Consider the following 20358-nt stretch of genomic DNA (forward strand, 5'->3'; position numbering starts at 1 on the left):
CACTTCTAGACTAGTTTTGAAAATCTCCAAGGCTGGAGTATGCAGTGCCTGTCTGGGCAGCCTGCCCTGTGGTTTCATGGTCTCGATGAAGATGCTTTGCCTTGTGTGCAGTCTGAGTGCAGTCTTCCTTCTTGTTTCAGGCTATATCTAGCGTCCTTTGCTCTTGCACAATGAAGGTACTGCTGTGAAGAGCTTGGCTCTCTGTGCTCAGTTACCTTTCTGTGGGTAGTGGAAGGCTGTATTTGTGAAGCCTTGTCTTTGCCTCACTGGATAAGCCTCATTCCCTTGGCCCTTTCTTTCCAGAGCAATTGCTCCTCTTTGACCATGTGGATGGCGTTGCAGAGCCAGCTCAACCTTTGTGACATGCAGCTGGAGCCCCGGACAGAGTGCAGTGCTCTGGAGTGGATCTGTTGTGCACTGAGGAGTGGGATCCCTGGATGTGCCACGGTGCACCCCCAGCTCCTGTTCAGTCTGCTGTGTCTTCCAGCCCCACGTTCCTTTTGGCACACCTGCTGCCTGTGGAGTAGCCAGGGGTTATTCCTGCCCAGGTGCAAGGCTTCGCTTCTGTAGCTGTAGAATTTCTGAAGGCTCCTGTTGGCTCATCCCTATGGCTTGTCAGAAAATTCTGGATGGCAGCCCACCCCTCAGGTTGAGAGTGGGCTGTCCATGGGTCTCAGTGAAGTCTGTCTGTATCACATCTTTGGCTTGTGCTTCTGCTCTCTCCTTTGCTTTCTGACATAATTTGTGTTTCTCTTCGTATCTTCAGGCTTTTCACTCTCCAGCAGAAAAAAGATGTTCCCTGTGTGTTGCTTCACAGCAACCAAATGTTTGAGGTCTCTTTATTAATAGTTTGAAAATGAAACTGAACCCATTATCTGTTTCCAGCAGGCACAGCTTTAAATATGGTGTTGATTAGTCTCAGCAGGCTTTGCTTCCTGAAGACAGTGGGCAGCTGGGGTATTCACAGAGTTGGGGAGCTTTTCCCAAGTGTAGCTTAGGTACCTTCTACACTATCCTGATCATCCTGTGGAGTTTTGCTTATGAGTCTGTTCTCTTCCAAAAAAGCATTTTTACAAGTTTATTTTGTCAAACCCGAGACATTTTTATCTTTTTGCTTCTGTTTGTAGTATTACTCTGCCTCTTGTTTTGACAAATACCCCTATAGAATTCATTGCCTTTTCCCACTTAGTCTTTTCAGAGTGCACAAATAAGTGACTTGTGATTTTTGTCAGTGCTCTGTCACAAACTGAAGGAATGCTTTTACAACTAGCAAAGAAACAGGGCCGCTTTAAGGTGTAAGCTCTCCAACCTGATTTCCTGCAAGTATGGGACCCACCCCCATGTTTGCCTTCCAAAACTGATTTTCTGTGTTGTTGCTTGTCTGAAATGCTTCTCCAGAGGATAAGGGAAAAAAGTAACTCTTCCAACAAGAAATTGGTAAAACCTGCTCCTGCTTTTGCTCTAAAATGCTTTGTGTGACACTAAAAGTTTGAACCACCGACACTTGCCCTGTAAATTCCATTGCAAGTCTGAATTTTTCCTATTTCTAACATGCAGTAAGACTTTGTATTTTAATGCACACAGGAATAGAAGCATTCTTTATAATTTAGTATGAAATCTACAATTTTGGGTTTCTGGAAAGTTCTGAAGTTAATAGGAAGATATTCTTTAATATCAGGACAGTACATCTTATTTCACCATTTTCATGATTCAGACTTTTGTGTAGCACAGGTCATGATACTCTTAGTTTTGAGGATGTTCTCACATCTGCACTGGATGTCTTTGAAACAGAAGAAAGTCCAATTATGTGAAATGTCTCTTGATCTGTAGAACAAACTTCCAGAAGGTCTCAGTTCAGGATTTAAGAGTATGCTCTAGTGAGATCTTGAAGCTGTTTACAGACAGCTAAATGGGAGCAATATGCAAAGTGAGCCCTTGATGGGCCTCACTTGGGCCTCAAACTTCCAGGGCCTGAGCTGCCTGTTAGTGCCAGAGTGATGTGATCCCAGCTTTAAATGGTTTATTCAGTATTGCCATCATGGAGATCACATAAATTAACAGGAGATTGCTTACTCCTGTCATCCACTGTGTTTCCAAGGAGAGATTGCAGGAGCGCTCAGGGAGCAGTGCAGGGTTTCTGCAAGGGCGCTGCAGAGAGCACATCCAGCATGACACAGCCATGGAATGATTCAGCTGTTTTAGAGATGGGTAATTGTTACACATATGGGGAAGATTGGAGGTGTTCAACAAGTGACTTGTATTACCAGGGAACAGAAAATCTATTCCTTCTTCTGGCAAAATGTGGGCAAAATTTCATCACCAATATTTGTGACTCTAAGCTTGCATGTGAGTGCGATCTATATTTAGTATTGTTATCTATATTCAGAGTGCACACTAGTGTAAACTTAGATTTTAGTATCTGAGATAGAAATAATTACCCTGCTACTGACTACACTAAACAAAACTGTTCTTAACAGTTTGCTTAACACAAGGGCATGGACTGACAGAAGAACATGGGGAGAATGGTCTTAACCTGAAGAGGAGGGCAGGTTTAGGTTAGTTATTAGAAAGAAATTCTTCCCTGTGAGGTTGGGGAGGCCCTGGCACAGGGTGCCCAGAGGAGCTGTGGCTGCACTGGATTCCTGGGAGTGTCCAAGGCCAGTCTGGATGGGTTTGGGAGCAACCTGGGCTAGTGGAAGGTCCCTGGCTATGGCAGGGGATGTAATTGGATGGACTTTAAGGTCCGTTACCCATTCTGTTTCTATGTTTAATTTAGGATTATAAAATACAGAGCTCATCTCTGGTAGACAATGACCAGATACAGAATGAATAGCCTGACATTTGTAAAAAGTAGACATTAGGAGAAAGAAATTAATAAAAATGGATATCTGGCTAAAATTACATGGTTTGAATATGAAGATGGCAGTGTAAGAAATCGCGTCATAAGAAGATCAGATAAGGGCAGGGAAGAAAATAATCACATGTGATAGATGCCATATAAAATGAAAAGGAGCTGTGGTATGGGTTTTAAATTTGCAAAGAGAAAACTAATGAAGTTTAATTAGAATTTTGCATAAATGTTTCTGACAAGACTGAATTGTACTGTTTTGTAGTAAAGTATGATCTCTCTGTGTAGAATATAGTAGGGATGCATAAAGATATTTTAAATTTTTTTGTGTCTTAAAAATAGAACTGTTAAATCATAATAGTGATCTCTCAGGTTCTGAATCACTGAATTTTGCAAAGAGACAGATTAAAAGTGTTAAAAGCAAAAACCTTGCTGCCCCTATAGCCCAGTCAGAGTGCTTCAGAATTGTGCAGAGGTTCCCACCAGAATTTTTAGAAGTTCCTCAGGCTTCTTCTAGAGTGTAGGACATGTGTTTGGGGACCTCGTTCCTGGCCCTGTGAGCCTGTGTAGCACTTGGGATGGGAGCAGAAGCTGCTGATCACTGAGGAGTTCTTCAGATCCAGCTGGCAGCACTGTTCCCTGCCTGGAATTCTGCAGAGGTCCAGGATGCTTCCTTGGCCTGAAGCTTCTGTTTCCCTTGAAGGATTACACAGGGCACATAGGAGCAGCCATTTTCATAATCATAGGCCAAGTCATAATTTATTTTCAGGAGTAACCAATTGAATGCTGAGGTGGAAGTCCTGGCTTTCCAGTGGGTCTTCATCAATTCTGTTATCACTTTACCGTCAGAAAATAAACTGTCAGAGTATTTCCTGGCATATATATGTGAGTGTATGATGAAGATCATGGTGTATGATGAATTATATGAAGCATTTTGTACTGGAGGAAATGTGCAACTATAAAGCAGTAAAAGAATCAGCATTGTTGACCTTGTTTGTTGCTGTAGCTAATACTTAGCCAGGTTTACATTGGAGTGAGGTTTCATATACATAAATACATTGTAATTCTGTGAGTGGATGTTTAAGGCGGAGTCCTAAAAACAAAGCAGAAGGCCCAGAAGAAGTTACATAGTACATGTGGGAACGGGGAGTTACTGCAGGTACTGTCAATAGAGGGGAGTTTGGCTGTGTGCTGTGTCCCCATTCCCTGCTCACCTGCCGTGTTTGCTCACAGGTACGTGCTCACCAGTTAGTTTTACCGCCGTGTGACGTAGTGATCAAAGCCGTAGCTGACTACGTCCGCAACATTCAGGACACCACTGATTTGGATGCCATAGCAAAAGATGTTTTCCAGCATTCGCAGGTGAGGTATAAAGCCAAATATTGTCTTGTTTTCTTTTTCTAAAATCAATTTTGCTGTACATTTGCATTGAAGAATTTCACTTGATAAAATAATGATTTGGTTGGTTGATACTATCAATCTGTTGATATTGCAGTGGCTCAGCTGTCCTAATTTCATGTTCCATACTTTCTGGGGGTGAAAATTAAACCTGTGTTTACCTTCAGGGCTGTAAATTCTTGGTAATCAGAGGAGCTTGTAGCCTAGCAATGTTCACTGCCTTTGAGAATAAGCTGTACATGAAGGCTGAATGTTTAAACTTTACCCTTACATAGGCTGACATAACATTTCTTGTACTGGAGCAGTGCTGCAGCCCTGGAAGGTCCATAGGCATTAATCCTGAGATACAGTATACATTAACTACTGTGTACATTAACTGCTGACCTACAGGTGACAAACCTGGATGTGCTTGTGATGGATCTTTTTTATTTTGTTTTAGTCTAGAACAGATGACAAGGTTACTCGGTTTAAGAGAGCGGTTGCTTATTACTCAGCAACTAATAAACCTATGCCATTTCATCCACCACATTACCTAGGTAAGTAATGACAGCAGCCAGGCTTTTCGTTTGACCCAAAACCTGGGGTAACCCTAAATCAGAAATTCCATTGGAGGCAACCTCTTAGAAAAATGTTTCTGTCTTCTGGCAATTCTCATTGACCTGTCAAGATGAGGTTTTAGAAGATTTTCATAGGGTATGTGCTGAGGTTGTGTTCTCATCCTAGAAGAGAGCAACCTGGATTACTTTTCTTCTTGGCTATTGCAGCATCCATTCTGGCATTGGGACTCTTGAGAGAATGGTACTGGGAACAACTGATGTTTGGTGTCCACTCGCATTCATGAGTACAGTTGCTATTTCTAGTCATTAAAATGTATTTACTGTTTCTCACTAGCCTTGCTGGCATGTTTTAGAAATCCCTTTATAGTCTTGATTTTTTTGGTGTCATAACAAACCTGCTCAAATTGCAGCCACGCATTGTTGCGGTGTTGCAGATTATTCTCAAGGCTTAAAAATTAAAATGTGTGATCACAGGATTTCCTACTCATGCCCCAGTCTTAACACTAAAATGTCATTTTAGCTGAAATTTTCTAATGATCTTCAGTTACCATACTGGTACACTGACACAGATTTTTTCCTGCTTCTTTTCAGGGTGTGGGGTGTTTTTATTTACATCCAAAGAACTGTACTTAAGGGTTTAGAGGCTACTCTAGGTCAAATATTCAAAATACCAGCATTCCGTATCAGCGTGACATTGACAGCATCTCCATTATGACATCTCTTGGGGATTTTTTTCCTTGTAAGCTGCCTTTGATTCCCAGATAGAATAGGAATGTGCAGCAATGAGATACAAAGACCTGAAAGAAGGTGAGACAGATAAAATACACTTCAGAAGCTACAAAGTATTTTTATTGAAAGGTAAAAATTAATTAAACTGACTTAAGGGCATAGGAGAAAACAGTAATGCTAACAGAACAATAATAAATAAACCATAGAAGCAAAAGGACAAACAGGGTAACATCTGTGTCAAATATGGAGTGTTTTCATGAGTGCTTGTTTTTTTTCTTTTTTTTTTGCCTTCTCTTTTCCCCTCCTCCCCTGCAATACAGCAGCCAGACCGAATCAGTTTGGTATGCCTGGGATAGTGCCACCATATGTTCCTTCTCAGATGCTTAACATTCCACAGACCTCACTACAAGCAAAACCTGTGGTAAGTACAGCTTCTGCCCTGCTCCTTGCTAGAGGCCTGCTGTGCCCAGAAAACTGGAATCCAGGTGGGAAAGGTGTAACCAGCTTTTTCAGTGTGGGCAGTCACTGACTGAATTTTAAATCTGGAACTAAAGTGATGCTACAGTCTCTGGTGGAACAGTTTTTGTGGATGCTCAATATGGCTGAGTTTTAATGTGCACATTTGGCAAAGGCCACTTGATTAAAGAATGTACTGTGTTTTTAAAAGCAAAGCCTTAGTTGTCTTCACTCAAGAGAGATCCCTTTATTTTAGGCCCAGCAGATGCCCAGTCAGGGTGGGGCCCAAGGCCAGGGTCCATACCCATACAGCCTCTCTGAGCCAGCCATCACCTTGGAAACAGGTGGAAAAAGCCTGTCTGAGCAGAACAATTACAGTAACATTCCTCACGAAGGAAAACACACACCATTGTATGAACGGTCTTCTCCAATAAATCCAGCCCAGAGTGGGAGCCCTAACCATGTGGATTCAACCTATTTTCCTGCCTCTTCTACATCTTCGTCCTCTGACAATGATGAAGGCAATGGGGGTGCAGTGAAGTAAGTTTCTCATGAGGATGTTCTCTTACTCAGTTTCTGTTAAAATAAATTTACTTCCAAAGTAGTTTACTGTGTCCTGAAAGTAAGAATCATAGAATCAATCATGAACTGAAAGGAACCCACAAGCATCATTGAAGTCCAACTCTTGTCAGAGTTGCAGAAATTTGCAAATGAGTGATATGCTAGACCTTAAAAAGCTAGTTTTGGGTCACTAGGACTGCAGACGTGTATGGTTCAATCTCATCACCTTGTTCCTTAAGCAGGAGTACAAAACCAAACAGCGTTGGGTGTTTTTCCTCTTCTGCCCTTATGTTTTATTGAGAGAGTGAGGTTTTGGTAAATGTCATAAAGCCTTCCAGTGCTTTACTTTGTATAAAAAAATTTTCCTGCTTCACAGTATAATTCATTATGATTTCGGAATCTAAACATCTACAAAACTTCACTGAACTTTAGTGTTTACATGTCCAAATTTAGTGTGTAATGTAATGTGAATGTCAGAAATCTTTTTCAAGACTCCTGCAAATGGACATTTTTAATAGAAAGCATCCCTTAAAATCAGAGTATCTTGCCCAAAATTCTGGTTGCAGACACCAAGGATTTATTTCACTGTCTCTCAAACTGCATTTTAGTATGATATTTTCCTTTCTGTTGTTCTTCAGCCATGTCAGTGGGAACAAAATAGGCTGGGAAAAGCCAGGAACCCAGTCAGAAGGTCAGACACGTGGAGAGCTGGGAGACCAAACAAAGGTATTTCCAAAATTCCAGGCATCACATTTTATTACTTTGTGTTAAAGCTTTACAGCAAATTCAGAGCAGGATTTTCAATATTGATCCATAGTATTTAGTGCAAACCTATACACTTTTGTGAGTTACAAAACAACAACTTTTAAGAGTACAGGAGGAAGTTTTCCAAGGACATTGTAGCATATGTGTAAAACCAGACATGAAATAGGATGTTTTAGAAAATACTACATACAAATCAGGAGCAAATCAATAACCTTGTTTGGCCCTTAGCCAACAGTCTCACCTTGAGATGTTGCTCTCTAGGTTTCCAGTAGTGCATGTGGGATTTTTAGGACGGAGTGACAGTCTGAGTGTCTGTGGAGTCAGAGTCCATGTCCTGCAACCCACAGTAGAGTAAGCACAGCTCTGACACAGTCTGTGTTAGCTACGGGCCACTGCAGGTGTATTAAGAGTTCAGCTGAGGAGGTAAAAGTCCTTTACAACTGCATGGTAGGAATTTCACATAATGCTTCTTAAAGTAGCTCCATGGGGCCAGTTAGTGTTGCTGCTTAACTAGGTAAGGATGGGCTAGATAAGCACTTAGTAAAGATTTATCATTATTAAATTTGAGATTTCAAACCACATTCAAATCAAGAACATGATGGTGTCTCCCATGTGTGATCTCTTGAAAGAACTTTCAGAGCATTTGCACTTAATATCTCTCTGTGCCTTGATGGTCAAGCTGTACACCAACTGTTAACTCTGTCAGAAACCCCTGATCTTGAGCTGGTTATACTGTGAGCAAACAAAACATTTCCCCTGTACTTTTGGCATAGGAATTCCAGTAAACTTAGGCTTTTGTGCTTAAAATATCACGTGGATGATTTCATCCATCAGCAGTTCTTATTTGTGCAGACTGCACCTGTAGGATAGCTGTGTCTGCCTGGGGTTTAGTCACCATATGCAAATGCTAATTTGGCCTATTACATTCCTTTCTTCTCTGCTGGGCCGGGCCCTGTGTGCCGAAGCCCTGTGGGTCCCCCAGCGTGTCCTTTCCCAGAGACCGACACACTGAGCCAGAGCTGAACGAGCACTCACTAAACTTTCCAAGTATGTATGCACAGGCTGACTTAAATATATCCACTTTAATGTAGTAATGCTCCTGAGCTTTACTTGCCTGGTTTTTTTTTGTTTTTTTTAATTATCAAACTTCTTTGTCAGCCCTCAGTAGCAGGAGAAGGCAGCAGTATATTTTGAGCATAGCAGGAAGGATTGTGAGTACATTTTGTAAATGAGCTAATTACCTGGAGACTTGAACATTAATCATTGAGAAAAGAGGTAGTACCTCCTTAAGAAGTTGCCCAGAGAAGCTTCCCCATCCCTGGGAGTGTCCAAGGCCAGGTTGGACAGGACTTGGAGCAAACTGGGATAGTGGAAGGTGTCCCTGCCCACGGCAGGGGTGGAACAAGATGGTCTCAAAGGTACCTTCCAATCTGTGATTCTATGAAGATTTCAACTGAGTGAGCTGTGTGGATTTCTGAAGTGCTGAAAATCCATCATAGGTCAGGCAGGTAGCAGCAGTCTTGACACTCCTTTCACTTGACTTAACTGCAAAGAATTTTGATATTTATCTCACAGTGTGATTCTACATGACAAAGGCAAACTCCTCTCATTTGGCTGGATGAATATTTCTGAAGAAAAGAATCACCTTTTAACTGTGGTGTTTCCTCAGCTTAGGTGTTGGAATATTGCTGGAGCAGATTCAGGAAGGGCCTGGGTACTGCAGTCAGGAAAAGCATTGTTGTCATGTGGGGGTTTTTGTCTTCTTCCGTGCGTGCCCCCAGTAATTGATAGTTTTGTAAACTTCTTGCTGTGGTTCAGTATTGCTGATTTGCAGTTGTTGGGGTAGTAGAAGACAAGGAAAAAAATCTTTCTATTTTTTCTGATATAGAAATATTTGATGCTGTAACACAGGTTTAATAAAGCTGTGATAGAAAAGCATTTGGTAATGTCATGTTGTTTTGGAAGTGTTCTGGTTTACAGGTTTTAACCATTTTGTCTGTATAGTTTCATTTTTATAACTCAAGTGAAGTCTGTATTACCAATTAAAATACAGTCTTTCAGTCATACTCTTTGATTGTGTGATTAAAGTGTCATCTGAAAAGAAGGTTGCCCTTTGGTGTTTTGCTAAAGCCTGTTTTTTACTACCTACACCTTTCTGTAGAAGACTTTTGGAAGTTGTGTAGGGTTTTTGTTGTTTGCATTCAGGTTTGTATTTTCATGGGTCTGAAGTGAGCTACCTGAGCTTGTTTGGGCTGATTTCTTATGTTAACATGTTCTTTGGGATTTCATGCTTTGACTATTCCCGTTTCAGCTTTGCTTTTCAAGTCTTAGGAAGCACATGAGCTTCTTTACACATATTGAGATAATACTCACCCATCATGTATCATCAAGTGATCAAATTTTTCTCTCAAGATTTTTTACTGTTGCTGTGATAATTTATAGGTGTGAGGCTAACACGAACTCTTAAGGTAAAACCAGCTCTTGGTTTTGAAGACTAGGATTTTTAGGAATTATTTTTAGGAATGAATAAAATTTTTTCTGTTGTACCTGTGAGAAATCAATACAAAATCCTTATAAAGGCTGGGAGATTTACAATATGTTTTTATGCATCATATTTTCCCCATAAGTTTATGAACTGCATTTCTAGAACTGAAATACAGTGGTGCTTTAAGTCTTCCAGTCAGAAAACGTCACCATTTTCTCTTACAGTCTTTTCAGACAAAGAGCTTTTATGTTAAAAATCCCCTAAACAGCCAGAAGAACCCTACAACATTTGCCAGGCTATTGAGTTTGGACACTATGTATTTTACATGTTATTTAATTGAACCATATAATTTTCCCTGTTTCCTTTAGAATTGTAAGCTGAGAAAGGCTGTGTTTATGGAAGTGTAGATTAAATACAGAATGTGTGACTCTCACTTAACACATTAAGTTGGGAGTATCTTAGGAATACTGAGTTAAGAGACCATTCACTGGGCATTAAAAGGCCGTGAGTCCACTTCTGCATTATGCAGTTCAAATTTTTAGAAAATGGTAATTTCTGTTGCTGTTAATAAGTTTGAAGTTTTATCATAATATTTATTTTCTTAGTAATTTGGTTGTACTAGCAAACAATGGCTGAACGTTTCCTGAAAATGTTTCAGCCAGCTTTGGATAATGTGTTCTGCACACTGCAGCAGTGTGATGTGAAGATGTACTGTTTTCACTGGGGGTGAGGGAGGAAGTTTGCTGTTTCCTTTGGCTGGCCTCCTGGCATGTTTCTGGACACATCCAAAGCACTTTATTTTGTATGTTCTGTTACAGGTAGAAGGTTCCTCTAGTGCTTCTTCAGGAAGTCAGGCAGCTGATGTCAAAGGGAATCAAAGCAGTAATCCACAAATCCCATGCCTGTTGTCCATGCCCACCAGAAACCACATGGATATTACCACCCCTCCATTACCTCCGGTAGCACCTGAAGTATTACGAGTGGCAGAGCACAGGCACAAGAAGGGGTTAATGTATCCCTACATCTTTCATGTCCTAACCAAGGTATGGCATTTTAAAATGAGGTACCGTGAGATAATAATTTTGTAAAGATAATTGGCCTGGCATTTTTGGCTAGAGTACCAGATTTTTGCATCCTTTTTAATGCTCTAACTTCTGGTCCCTTTTTAGTTATCTGAACCAATTTCCTCTCTTTTTTTCTAATCACTGATATGGTACATTGTTCCAATAAATAGGAGATTACTATAATTAGCAGTTTTTATCTACAAAATTAATTTTTTCACAAGTGTTTGCAGTTATTTGTATGTATCTCTGTGCATGGGTGTATATGTCTGTGTGCATGTGTTTATGCAGAGTCCATTCCATCTAAAAATTCCCACGTATGTGCTTTGTGTTTGTGCCAAGTCTTTTCTATTTTCAGTGTTCAGAAGTACTGAGATTGTTTTCTCTCCCAGTCTGATCCCTCCCATTACTGATAGCTGGCCCCAAGAGGAACATAGAAGTTCTAAGAAATCCCCTTTGTACCAGCAGCTAGCAAAATGGCACTGTCCCCATGCCTGTTAACCTTTAAGCACCTTAAAAATCCTCTTCAGGACAATAAGGACCACAGGTAGATCTGAAGTCCATCAAAGTAAAAGTTACTGCATCAAGGTTGAGGCTTGAATTTCCTATTTCCCATTTGTTTGTTTAGTACCACAGCTCATGCTGATGTTGTGTTCTTATACTCCTTTGTCAAGAGACAAGTGAAGAAAGAAGCAAAAGGCCTCTGAAGACCACTGATGCCAGTTCTGTTTCACTCTTTGCAGACAGTTAAATACTACTCGATGTTTAATCACATAATCATTCAGGTTAGAAAAGGTCTTTAAGATCATTGAGTACAGCTGTTAACCCAGCACTGCCAAGGCCACCACTCAACCCTGTCCCCACCTGCCACATCTCCATGGCTTTGAAATCCCTTCAGAGATGGGGACTCCAACACTGCCACCTGAAACTGTTTCCTTTGCTCTTGGGAGCAGAGCCTGACCCCCCTCAGCTGTCCCCTCCTGTCAGGGAGTTGTGCAGAGCCAGGAGGGCCCCCGAGCCTCCTTTTCTCCAGGCTGAGCCTCCTTTTCTCCAGGTTGAGCCCCTTCCCAGCTCCTTTCCCTTCTCTGGACACACTCAGCCCCTCAAGCTCTTTCTTGCTGTGAGGGGTCCAAAACTGACCCCAGGATTCCAGGTGGGGTCTCAGCAGTGCCAGCACAGGGGATGGCACTGTCCTGGTCCTGCTGCCACACCAGGGCTGGAACAGGCCAAGGTGCCCTGGTTCCTTCTTGCCCACATGGACTCCTGTGCAGCCACTGCCACCAGCACTGCCAGGGCCTTTCCTGCCGGGCCCTTTCCAGCCCCTCTGGCTCAGCCTGGAGCTGCAGGGGCTGTTGTGACCCAAGGACAGAGCTGTTGAACCCTGTGGTGGAATTATGAGTATTCTTTAGAAATAGGTACATGTTCCAGGTTATGTTGCTGTTATTGAGAGAGACATTTGAGACATGACCTTACACCTGAGGTAGTGTTGTCTGGGTTAAACCTGGCAATATCCTAATGTAACCACTTCAAGGTGTCACCTTCAGGATTCATCACTGGAATTATTTAAATAGTTTTTTTTTTTTTTTTTTACAAGAAAGTAGCACAATGGCGTGTTTTCTTGTGAGTGTTAAAAATGAAGGTTGGTTTTTGAGGACAGTTCAGTCAGTCATTTTCCAGGAATATCTTAACATATTTGGACGTGCAGTTATAGCAAACTGTTGCTGTTTTCAGAGAAGATGTTGGAAGGGTCTTTCATTTTTTTCCTAAAAGGTATAAGAGGCATAAAAAGGTATAAAATGCTAAATTTTTACATGTGTATTTACATGTGTATTCAAACTCAGCCTTACTGGAATGATTCCCATTTAGGTGGTTTTTGTCCAGGTGTGCTCATGCATTGTTTTTTACAGTGAGTCCCCAATAGTGTTTCAAATCGTGCAGCAAAAAGTCACTGATGTTTTTAAACAGCATGAATATGTTTTAAAATAACTGCCTGAAATCTAGATCAGCTTCAAATGTGCTTTGGCTGTCTAAAAGCACATTGCTCTATTGCCATGTGGACTGTTTTTCCAAATGCCTATATTAAAAGACCAATATTTAGTTAATCCTCACATGTAGCTAGTCCAGACAAATATGTGTGTCATGGAGAAGGGAGAGAGGAAAGCAACAGAACCTGGAGAAAATGAAGCAGGCTGAAATAATCCTTCCCTGAGCTGAGATCCACTTTACTACTGAATCACATTTGTCTTGACTAGCTGACATGTGTTACGGTTGGATTGGGTTCCCATGCATACCTGAATGCTTTTTGTTCACTGTAACATGTCATATTTCTCTGCTTTCTTTCATGCCAAAGGGTGAAATCAAAATCGCTGTTTCTATAGAAGATGAAGCCAACAAAGACTTGCCTCCTGCTGCTCTCTTGTATAGGCCAGTGCGTCAGTATGTTTACGGAGTCCTGTTTAGTTTGGCAGAAAACAGAAAGAAAACTGAAAGGCTTGCTTTCAGAAAGAACAGACTTCCACCAGAATGTACGTACTACAGAACCCATGCTTTATTCCTCTTCCTTTTGCTGTGGTTTCAGAGCCACTTGTACCGTGGTGTGAATGGGAATTGTTGCTAAGATCCTGTCAGGGTAGCTGGTGCCAGAGGAATTTCAGGCCTATTTGATGCCATGGATAAGAGAAAAAGATGTTAATTTGAAATCTTATTTCCTATCGTAGTTTAAGAACTCTAAATCCTGCCATTTCTAAGCAAGCTCTGAGGTTTGGTTTTGAATGTCTGCTTAAGCTGCTGCCAGACCTGCAGTGAGTGATGCCAACTTGTGATGTCATTTCTGTGTATGGCAGAACTGGAGTTTAGTAAACTTCTATTCTCTGTACACACATACAAATCTGCCTGCTTTTTTCAAAAATGACAGGTGTGCAGGTTAACTTGCCCTGGCTTCCTGTATGTGTCCCTGAAGGTACCTCAGGGAAGTTTGCAAGTGTCTTGTGTCCTTCAGGTATTGGCATGTAAGAACTTAGTTTAAACCCCAGAAATCAGGGTGTAATGTAGCTAAAGGTAAACCTGGGTGAAGACAGATTTAACTTTGGCAGACAGCCTTGTCAAAAGATCCTTTGACTTATTCAGAGATAGGGATGTTATTCTTCTCATTAATCTGAAAGTTGTCTTTTTAAGTCTTCAGTTTCCAGGAATTACTGCCGTTCTAGTCCTCGTTCTGGAGTGTTTTTGTTATAATGAATACATACAAGGAAATGACTGAACTTTGCAGTAGCAGCTTATAAAGGTTACAGGAATGCTGAAGCATTCAGTGTACAGCAACAAGATCACAAGTGTTTAAATGTAGGAGTATGCTGTTACTATGCTAAGTTTAAGAATCAGATATTCAAAATGTACGAAATCATCATTCACAGGCTTCAAGTGTAAAAGGATAAAAATACGTATCAGTTGTAAACTTTATATTCACTCCCTTTGCTCTTTCCATTTGTGACAGGGAAATGTTTTTGTGTATTTGTAGTGAAGGTGATAATCTCCCAATGATGTTTGAAAAACTGTTTGTCTTTGCCAGTTACTTTGTAGGAATCAGTATATAAATCCCTGCTTGAAATAATACCTCAGCACACCTACTCACAAACTTCTTACTCCTTAAAACTCACACAACATAATGGTATTTTGGGTTACAAGGTCATTTCAGGATTAAAACGATGATTTTATTTGCAGTTGTCATTTATCCTCATGAGAATTCTGTCCTGAAAAGCATACTACAGCCTTCTTTTGGTGAAGTGGCTGAGCGCTGGAGGTCTGCTTCAGGTTAATCTTGTAAACCTAGAATGTTCTCTGTACGCTACTGGGGAAGCCTATATAATCTCTATTTTCTCTTCATTTATCCTTCTTTCCAGAGTTTATTCTCAGTGGAGGGTAAGCACACTGCTGCTGACTTGGTTTAGTTACGGAATCTCTGGCAAGTCCTGCTGCGGGATGCATTCAGCTACTGACCTACTTCTAGCTTAGGACTGACCAAGCCCTTAAAAAAGCAGAAATTGATTTGAACATACACCCAAAAGTTCCTTGCTTCGCTGCAAAGCTGGCAGTGTTGGTGAAGATGGATTTGGGCTGCTCTGCAGGTGTGGGGTGTGAAAGGGCTCTGGTGTAAAGGTGCAGGAACACCTTTATTTTGGTTGGCTCTCTTACAAAGCGGCAAGACTTGAGCAGTCTGTGCAAGATGTAAGGAGAGAAGAGTGTCTGAAGCACTGGTTAGTCTTCTCTAATTTTTCTGAGCACCCAGGCTATAACGATCTAGTGATGCTCAGTCTCCTCCAGTATCTAAATTTTTTTGCTGCTCCCAAAAATGAGTAAGTTATGAAATGGTGTAATGAAGACAATTAAGAGAAAATCTAGGAATTAAGATATGTTAAGAGAATTAAGAAATTAGTTTCTGAAGAAATGTAAATGATCCTTAAAATTTATGTATAAAGGTAATGAATATTAGTATCTAAAATCCTGTCATCTTTGTTGCACAAACCAAACACTGGCAACTTAATAATAGTGCCTGAATAATTGGTAAGGATATTGCATGTGAGGGTTGTGGGAAACTGGGAAAAATGCATAATAAACTGACACATCAGGATTACTGCTAAATATATATGGACGGCAAGAGAATGGATCTTTCATGAAATAGGTGGCTTTTTGTCTTCCTAAATCATTATCTTTTGTATGAAGTTTAAAAGTCAATGAGAAACAACAGAAGCAGCAGTCAGTGGGGTTCTTCAGCGATCAGTGTCTGCTGAGTGAAAGTCTTTGCTGTACATGGCCATATTTCTGCTCCCAGAGGGCAGGAGATGCTGTCAGGGGATGCTGACAGAGTGCCTGATGGTGTTTGGCTGCCAAGGGCATGGTGCTGACCATGCTTCCCTTCCCTTGCAAGGGGTACAAACCAAGGGTCTCCCTTGCTCTACTTGTCAACCTCTGAAATGGGTTATTTCTGTGTCCTTATAAATACATGTGTGTAGTGAAACCATCTGCTCTTTCGGCTCAGTGGCAAAAGGCACACTTGCACAAGCTGTCAGAGCTCCTGGTTGGATCCCAGGGTTTGTTATTTTAGGCACAGCCACCTTGTGACGTGCTGTTCCCATCACAGATGTACTCAGCCGGCACCGGCCCTGCCAAGAGGAAAGCCGTGCCTCTTGGGCAGTAGCCCTCATGCAAAATTAAGTGTGCTGAGCTCAAGCCGTGCTGTCAGGAAGGATTGTAAGGTTAAAAATCACAGTTAATCAATTAGACCAGAACCACTGGAGCTGTGCTTGGCAGAGCTCTGCTGGGATGCTGTGGCTGGTGCCTTCAGAGCCCGTAATGGCACTCAGGTGTTCATCAAGCAGGTTACTGTTGTGCAGGCTGATGCTGACCCTCTTTGCTTGGATTAACCTTAGCGTGTCATGAAGGCACTGTTGAAAGCAAAGGTCCATAGATTGTGTGGTGCTTTGGGCTTCTGTGAGTATTCAAACGACCTGATAAGTAGTAGGATGAGATTTGGTATGTGAAAACAGTATAATCACCATGGTAATGGGGCTGAACATGCTGATCCTTCTTGTAGTCGATGGTAGTTTTTAGGATAGGCACTGGTCATTTCTCAGTGAAAGTCATAGGAGGAATTTTCGTACATCCTGTGATTCTGGCAGCTGAGGATGCAGTGAGTTTGGCACCAATCTCAGTGGAGATTTTTCAAAAGTTTAAGAAATGCTCTGGAGAAATAAGTGAATATGGACAAGTCCTGGGTTCATCTGTTAGGTTAAATGCTAATTTTGGGTGGACAGTGCTAGAGTTGCTTATTAATGGATTCAGCTGCAATTCCTCATCCCCATCACTCTGAGAGGAAACTGTATTCCAACCCTCTTGATGGACCTTTGTGTAAAACCTTTCTGCAAGAAGCATGGTTACCTGCACCCAGCTGTGGGTCCTCAGCATAGGGCATGGACCTGCAGGAGCAAGTCCAGAGAAGGCCATGAAGATGTACTGAGGGCTGGAACATTTGTGCTGTGGAGACACTCTGGGAGGACTCTTAAGCTTGGAGAAGACAAGGCTACAAGGAAAATAGAGCCCTTTCTGGTACCTAAAGGGACTCCTAGAGGCCTGCAGTGGCAGGACAAGGGGAATTGCCTCCAGAGGGCAAATATGGAATATTGGGAAGAAGTTCTTCCTTGTGAGAGTGGTGATGCCCCAGCACAGGTTACCCTGACACTTCAGGGGATGGAACAAGGTGGGCTTTAATGTCTGTTTCTATTCCTGACATTCTAGGGGTATTGTTGTTGTTGTTGTTGTTGTTGTTGTTATTATTATTATTATTATTATTATTATTATTATTATTGTGCACCACATAGAAGGCAGTGTGCATCTCTAGCATGACCTTTGTAGCATGTGACTGAAGAATTGGCTGAGGTATTCTTCCTGTGGCTTTCATATCACAGGGCCATGGAAGTTCTCATCCACAGATTGAAAGCATTGAACTGTGTTTGAATGTTGAAACATAAGGTGGAAAATAGAGACCTAAAACATTCCCGTCTTCCAAACTTAAGGTCTTTGTGTTCAGTGAAATTGAAAGAAACATTGGGGAAACACTGGTGGTGTGTACAGCTTTGCTTCTGATATCTAAAGCAATTTCAGAAGGGTCTGAAAGCACACATAAAATACATATTTTTATTTGTGTTTGCTGTTCTGGGCCTAAGCAAGCAGAGAAACCCAAAAAGATGAGCCTGTGCGCCCAGGAAAGGTAGCTCTGTTGGCTGTTAGAGCCCAACTTTAGAGTGCAGTGGTGTATAAAACCTGGGAGCAACCAAAATAGAACATGATTTTATAGTGAGGCAACCAACTAAGTATATCAGAATGTTTATTTGCATTGCTGCCTGTGATCTTTGTAAAACTTCCCTGAGCACTATGAAGAGTAACTGTAATGCTGGGCTGGGTTTATTCCTGAAAAGCAGGAGAGCTCTTTTGGGGGTGTTCCGGAGTTTTTCTCTTAAATCCTGACCATCAACTCTGCTGTGGTTTGGCTGCCCCTGACTCTAGAATCACACATTAGGCTGCTGCCTCATAGCTGAAGGAGGCTTTGTAGCCGTCAGGCCTGTACTGGCACTGGTGGGATGCATTCCCTGGGCTCTATGCAGTAGATTTGCAGCAGAAAGAGCAGGTCTGGGCTCCCTCTGGGCTTCTTCTCCCTGGGCTGTAACCTGAACCTGCGCTAACAAGTTCCTTGAACCTTTCCACACTGCATAGCTGGCTCAGAGTTAGAAGGGTGCAGGCACGCTGTAACTGTGTCAGGCTTGGGATTGCTCCACGGCCAGAGGTATCGTGTCTCAGTGTCCTGGTTTGAAAGACAGGTATTTGCTAAGAAAGGCAGGAGCCTCTCTTTGAAATGGAGAGTGTAATCCCCCCCTCCCTCTAAATTATTATGGCTTTGGAATTAAGGAAAAGACATGGAGATAGGAATAACAGTTCTTGACTAATGTATCTAACAAGACAAACAAAAGAAACAACCACAGCTATGAAATTAGCAACAAACAGAACAGTAACTCAGTCCCAGTCCTTTTTTGGCTGCAGGCACCCTCTCCCTGCACTGCAGTTGCCAGCGGTGGGGGCAGGATCGGTTCCACACAGTCACAGGAGGTCTGGGGGGGATGGCGGTGCCGTCCCAGGTGGGGGAGGACTGGAGGACAGACCCCTCCGCTCACGGTGTCGGTCCCGATGCTCAGCAGAGTGCTGGATGATGGCAGGTTAAAGCAGAAGGCAGCAGTGCAGGGTCTGACAGCAGTGAGGATGCCTCCCGGCGCTGGGATGGCAAGGATGGAACAGCGGGGATCGTTCTCCTCCGATTCCATTGGAAAAATGGGGAGAGCCGGTGCCTTCCATCTCTTCTTCTGGCTTTCTGGATCTCCAGGGGTTTCCCCCTTGCCACCAGGGCCTAGTCAACAGGTATCTTAGCATGACAATGGGGTAAGTTCCACACAGATAAAAGGGAAAACCAACCCCCAACACTCAGCCTTGACTTGAACTTGTATTCTGTTCTGGTTGTCTTCAAACAGAATAAGGGAGATGATTTAGCAGCAATGTGTAGTGAATAGTCTGCATACTGATAAATGGGAAAGCTTATGTAAAGTAACGTTTTTTAAAATTTTTATGGAGAAGAACTCCACACCTGCCTATATTTGAGATCTCATTCCATTGCAGTAGCTGAACTGTAACAGTATAATAATACCAGATTTAAATACGATTCAAATAAAATCACTACGATCATATTGTTCTTAAAATACCACCTATGGAATATGTTGGTGTTCATGTACTGTTTTTATTTCTTGCTGTAGGTTTCTGATCAGACACAAGTATTGTCAGATAGGACAGTAGGATCACACACAGATATTTAAGGGGAAAATTGCACTTTTAAGTTAAAATCACAGAATGGTTTATATTGGGAGGGACCTTAAATACCATCCATTTCCCATCCTCTGCCATGGATGGGACACATTCCAGCATACCAGGTTTCTCCAAGCCCTGTCCACCCTGGCGCTGAACACTTTTAGGGGAAATGGTGCTTTTTGTTTTAGAAAAGTGCATGTATTTCCTCTAGGTGGTATATTCATTTGAAAATATTAGCAGAACATTCCTAGTGTACGTATGTCTGTACAGCCCTAATTTGTAAGTAATCACAATTAAAAGATATTTCATGCAGGGTTTGAATTATCAGTTTGGCAGTGTAATCCAAGACAATATTGCAGTCTCAAAGTGATGCTTTTTGCATCAGAATCTCTTGCACATGAAGTTTGAAATAAACGCTGGACTATTAAATACTAAGTCAGGCTGATTTCTTTCTGCTGTTGCCATTCTGCAGTTTCACCAGTGATAATTAAGGAATGGGCTGCTTACAAAGGCAAATCTCCTCAGACCCCTGAGCTGGTGGAAGCCCTCGCATTCAGGGAGTGGACCTGCCCAAACCTGAAGAAGCTGTGGCTGGGCAAAGCCGTGGAAGACAAGAACCGACGGATGAGGGCGTTCCTGGCCTGTATGCGATCAGACACACCAGCAATGCTCAACCCAACTAATGTGCCCACTCATCTTATGGTGCTCTGCTGTGTGCTGAGGTTAGTGTCACCTCCAGGGACATCAGAACTGAGGAAAGGTTTTACTCTGGATCTCTAGAAAGTGTTACTTTCAAGTAACCACCCTTATATTTGCAGCCTCACTGGGAGAGGGGGTTTGGTTTGGTTGTAGAGAAAAGCATGTGTGTAGTTCTTTTTCAGTCTGTAAAGGGTTGACGGGAGGACAAAAAAGGTCTTGTGTTGCAAAGAGGTTGTATCATTTGAATTAGTTTTCTCTTAGTGTACTCAAGGCTTCAAAACCAACTTTTGCTCTTAAAAAAAACAACTTCTGGGGCCTCAGATGCTTCTGTGGGTGAAGTTTCACAACAAAGGCTTTCAGCTTTCCAAAGAAAAAGTCACAGGGTCCAAAATCCTGAAC

The 20358-nt window shown here is 42.0% G+C and overlaps 1 protein-coding gene across 7 annotated transcripts in view; it reads left to right on the forward strand.

Moving 5' to 3' along the window:
• Positions 1-20358, forward strand: part of FAM120A (family with sequence similarity 120 member A) — a 49068-nt gene that overhangs the window by 14560 nt on the left and 14150 nt on the right. For 5 of the 7 annotated variants that reach the window (XR_009933576.1, XM_062500970.1, XM_062500971.1 and 2 more), the window contains exons 4-11: positions 4082-4210; positions 4686-4782; positions 5853-5953; positions 6245-6528; positions 7188-7275; positions 10618-10842; positions 13211-13385; positions 19733-19982. Coding sequence is in view for 6 of the 7 variants with exons in the window: in XM_062500970.1 (XP_062356954.1) it covers positions 4082-4210; positions 4686-4782; positions 5853-5953; positions 6245-6528; positions 7188-7275; positions 10618-10842; positions 13211-13385; positions 19733-19982 (1349 nt within the window). In the remaining variant the exon portion in view is untranslated. The remainder of the gene's footprint in view (positions 1-4081; positions 4211-4685; positions 4783-5852; positions 5954-6244; positions 6529-7187; positions 7276-10617; positions 10843-13210; positions 13386-19732; positions 19983-20358) is intronic. The other 2 variants (XM_062500973.1, XM_062500972.1) reach the window with 2 other exon arrangements.

Source organism: Cinclus cinclus, chromosome 12, assembly GCF_963662255.1.
Source record: "Cinclus cinclus chromosome 12, bCinCin1.1, whole genome shotgun sequence".
Lineage (NCBI taxonomy): Eukaryota > Metazoa > Chordata > Aves > Passeriformes > Cinclidae > Cinclus > Cinclus cinclus.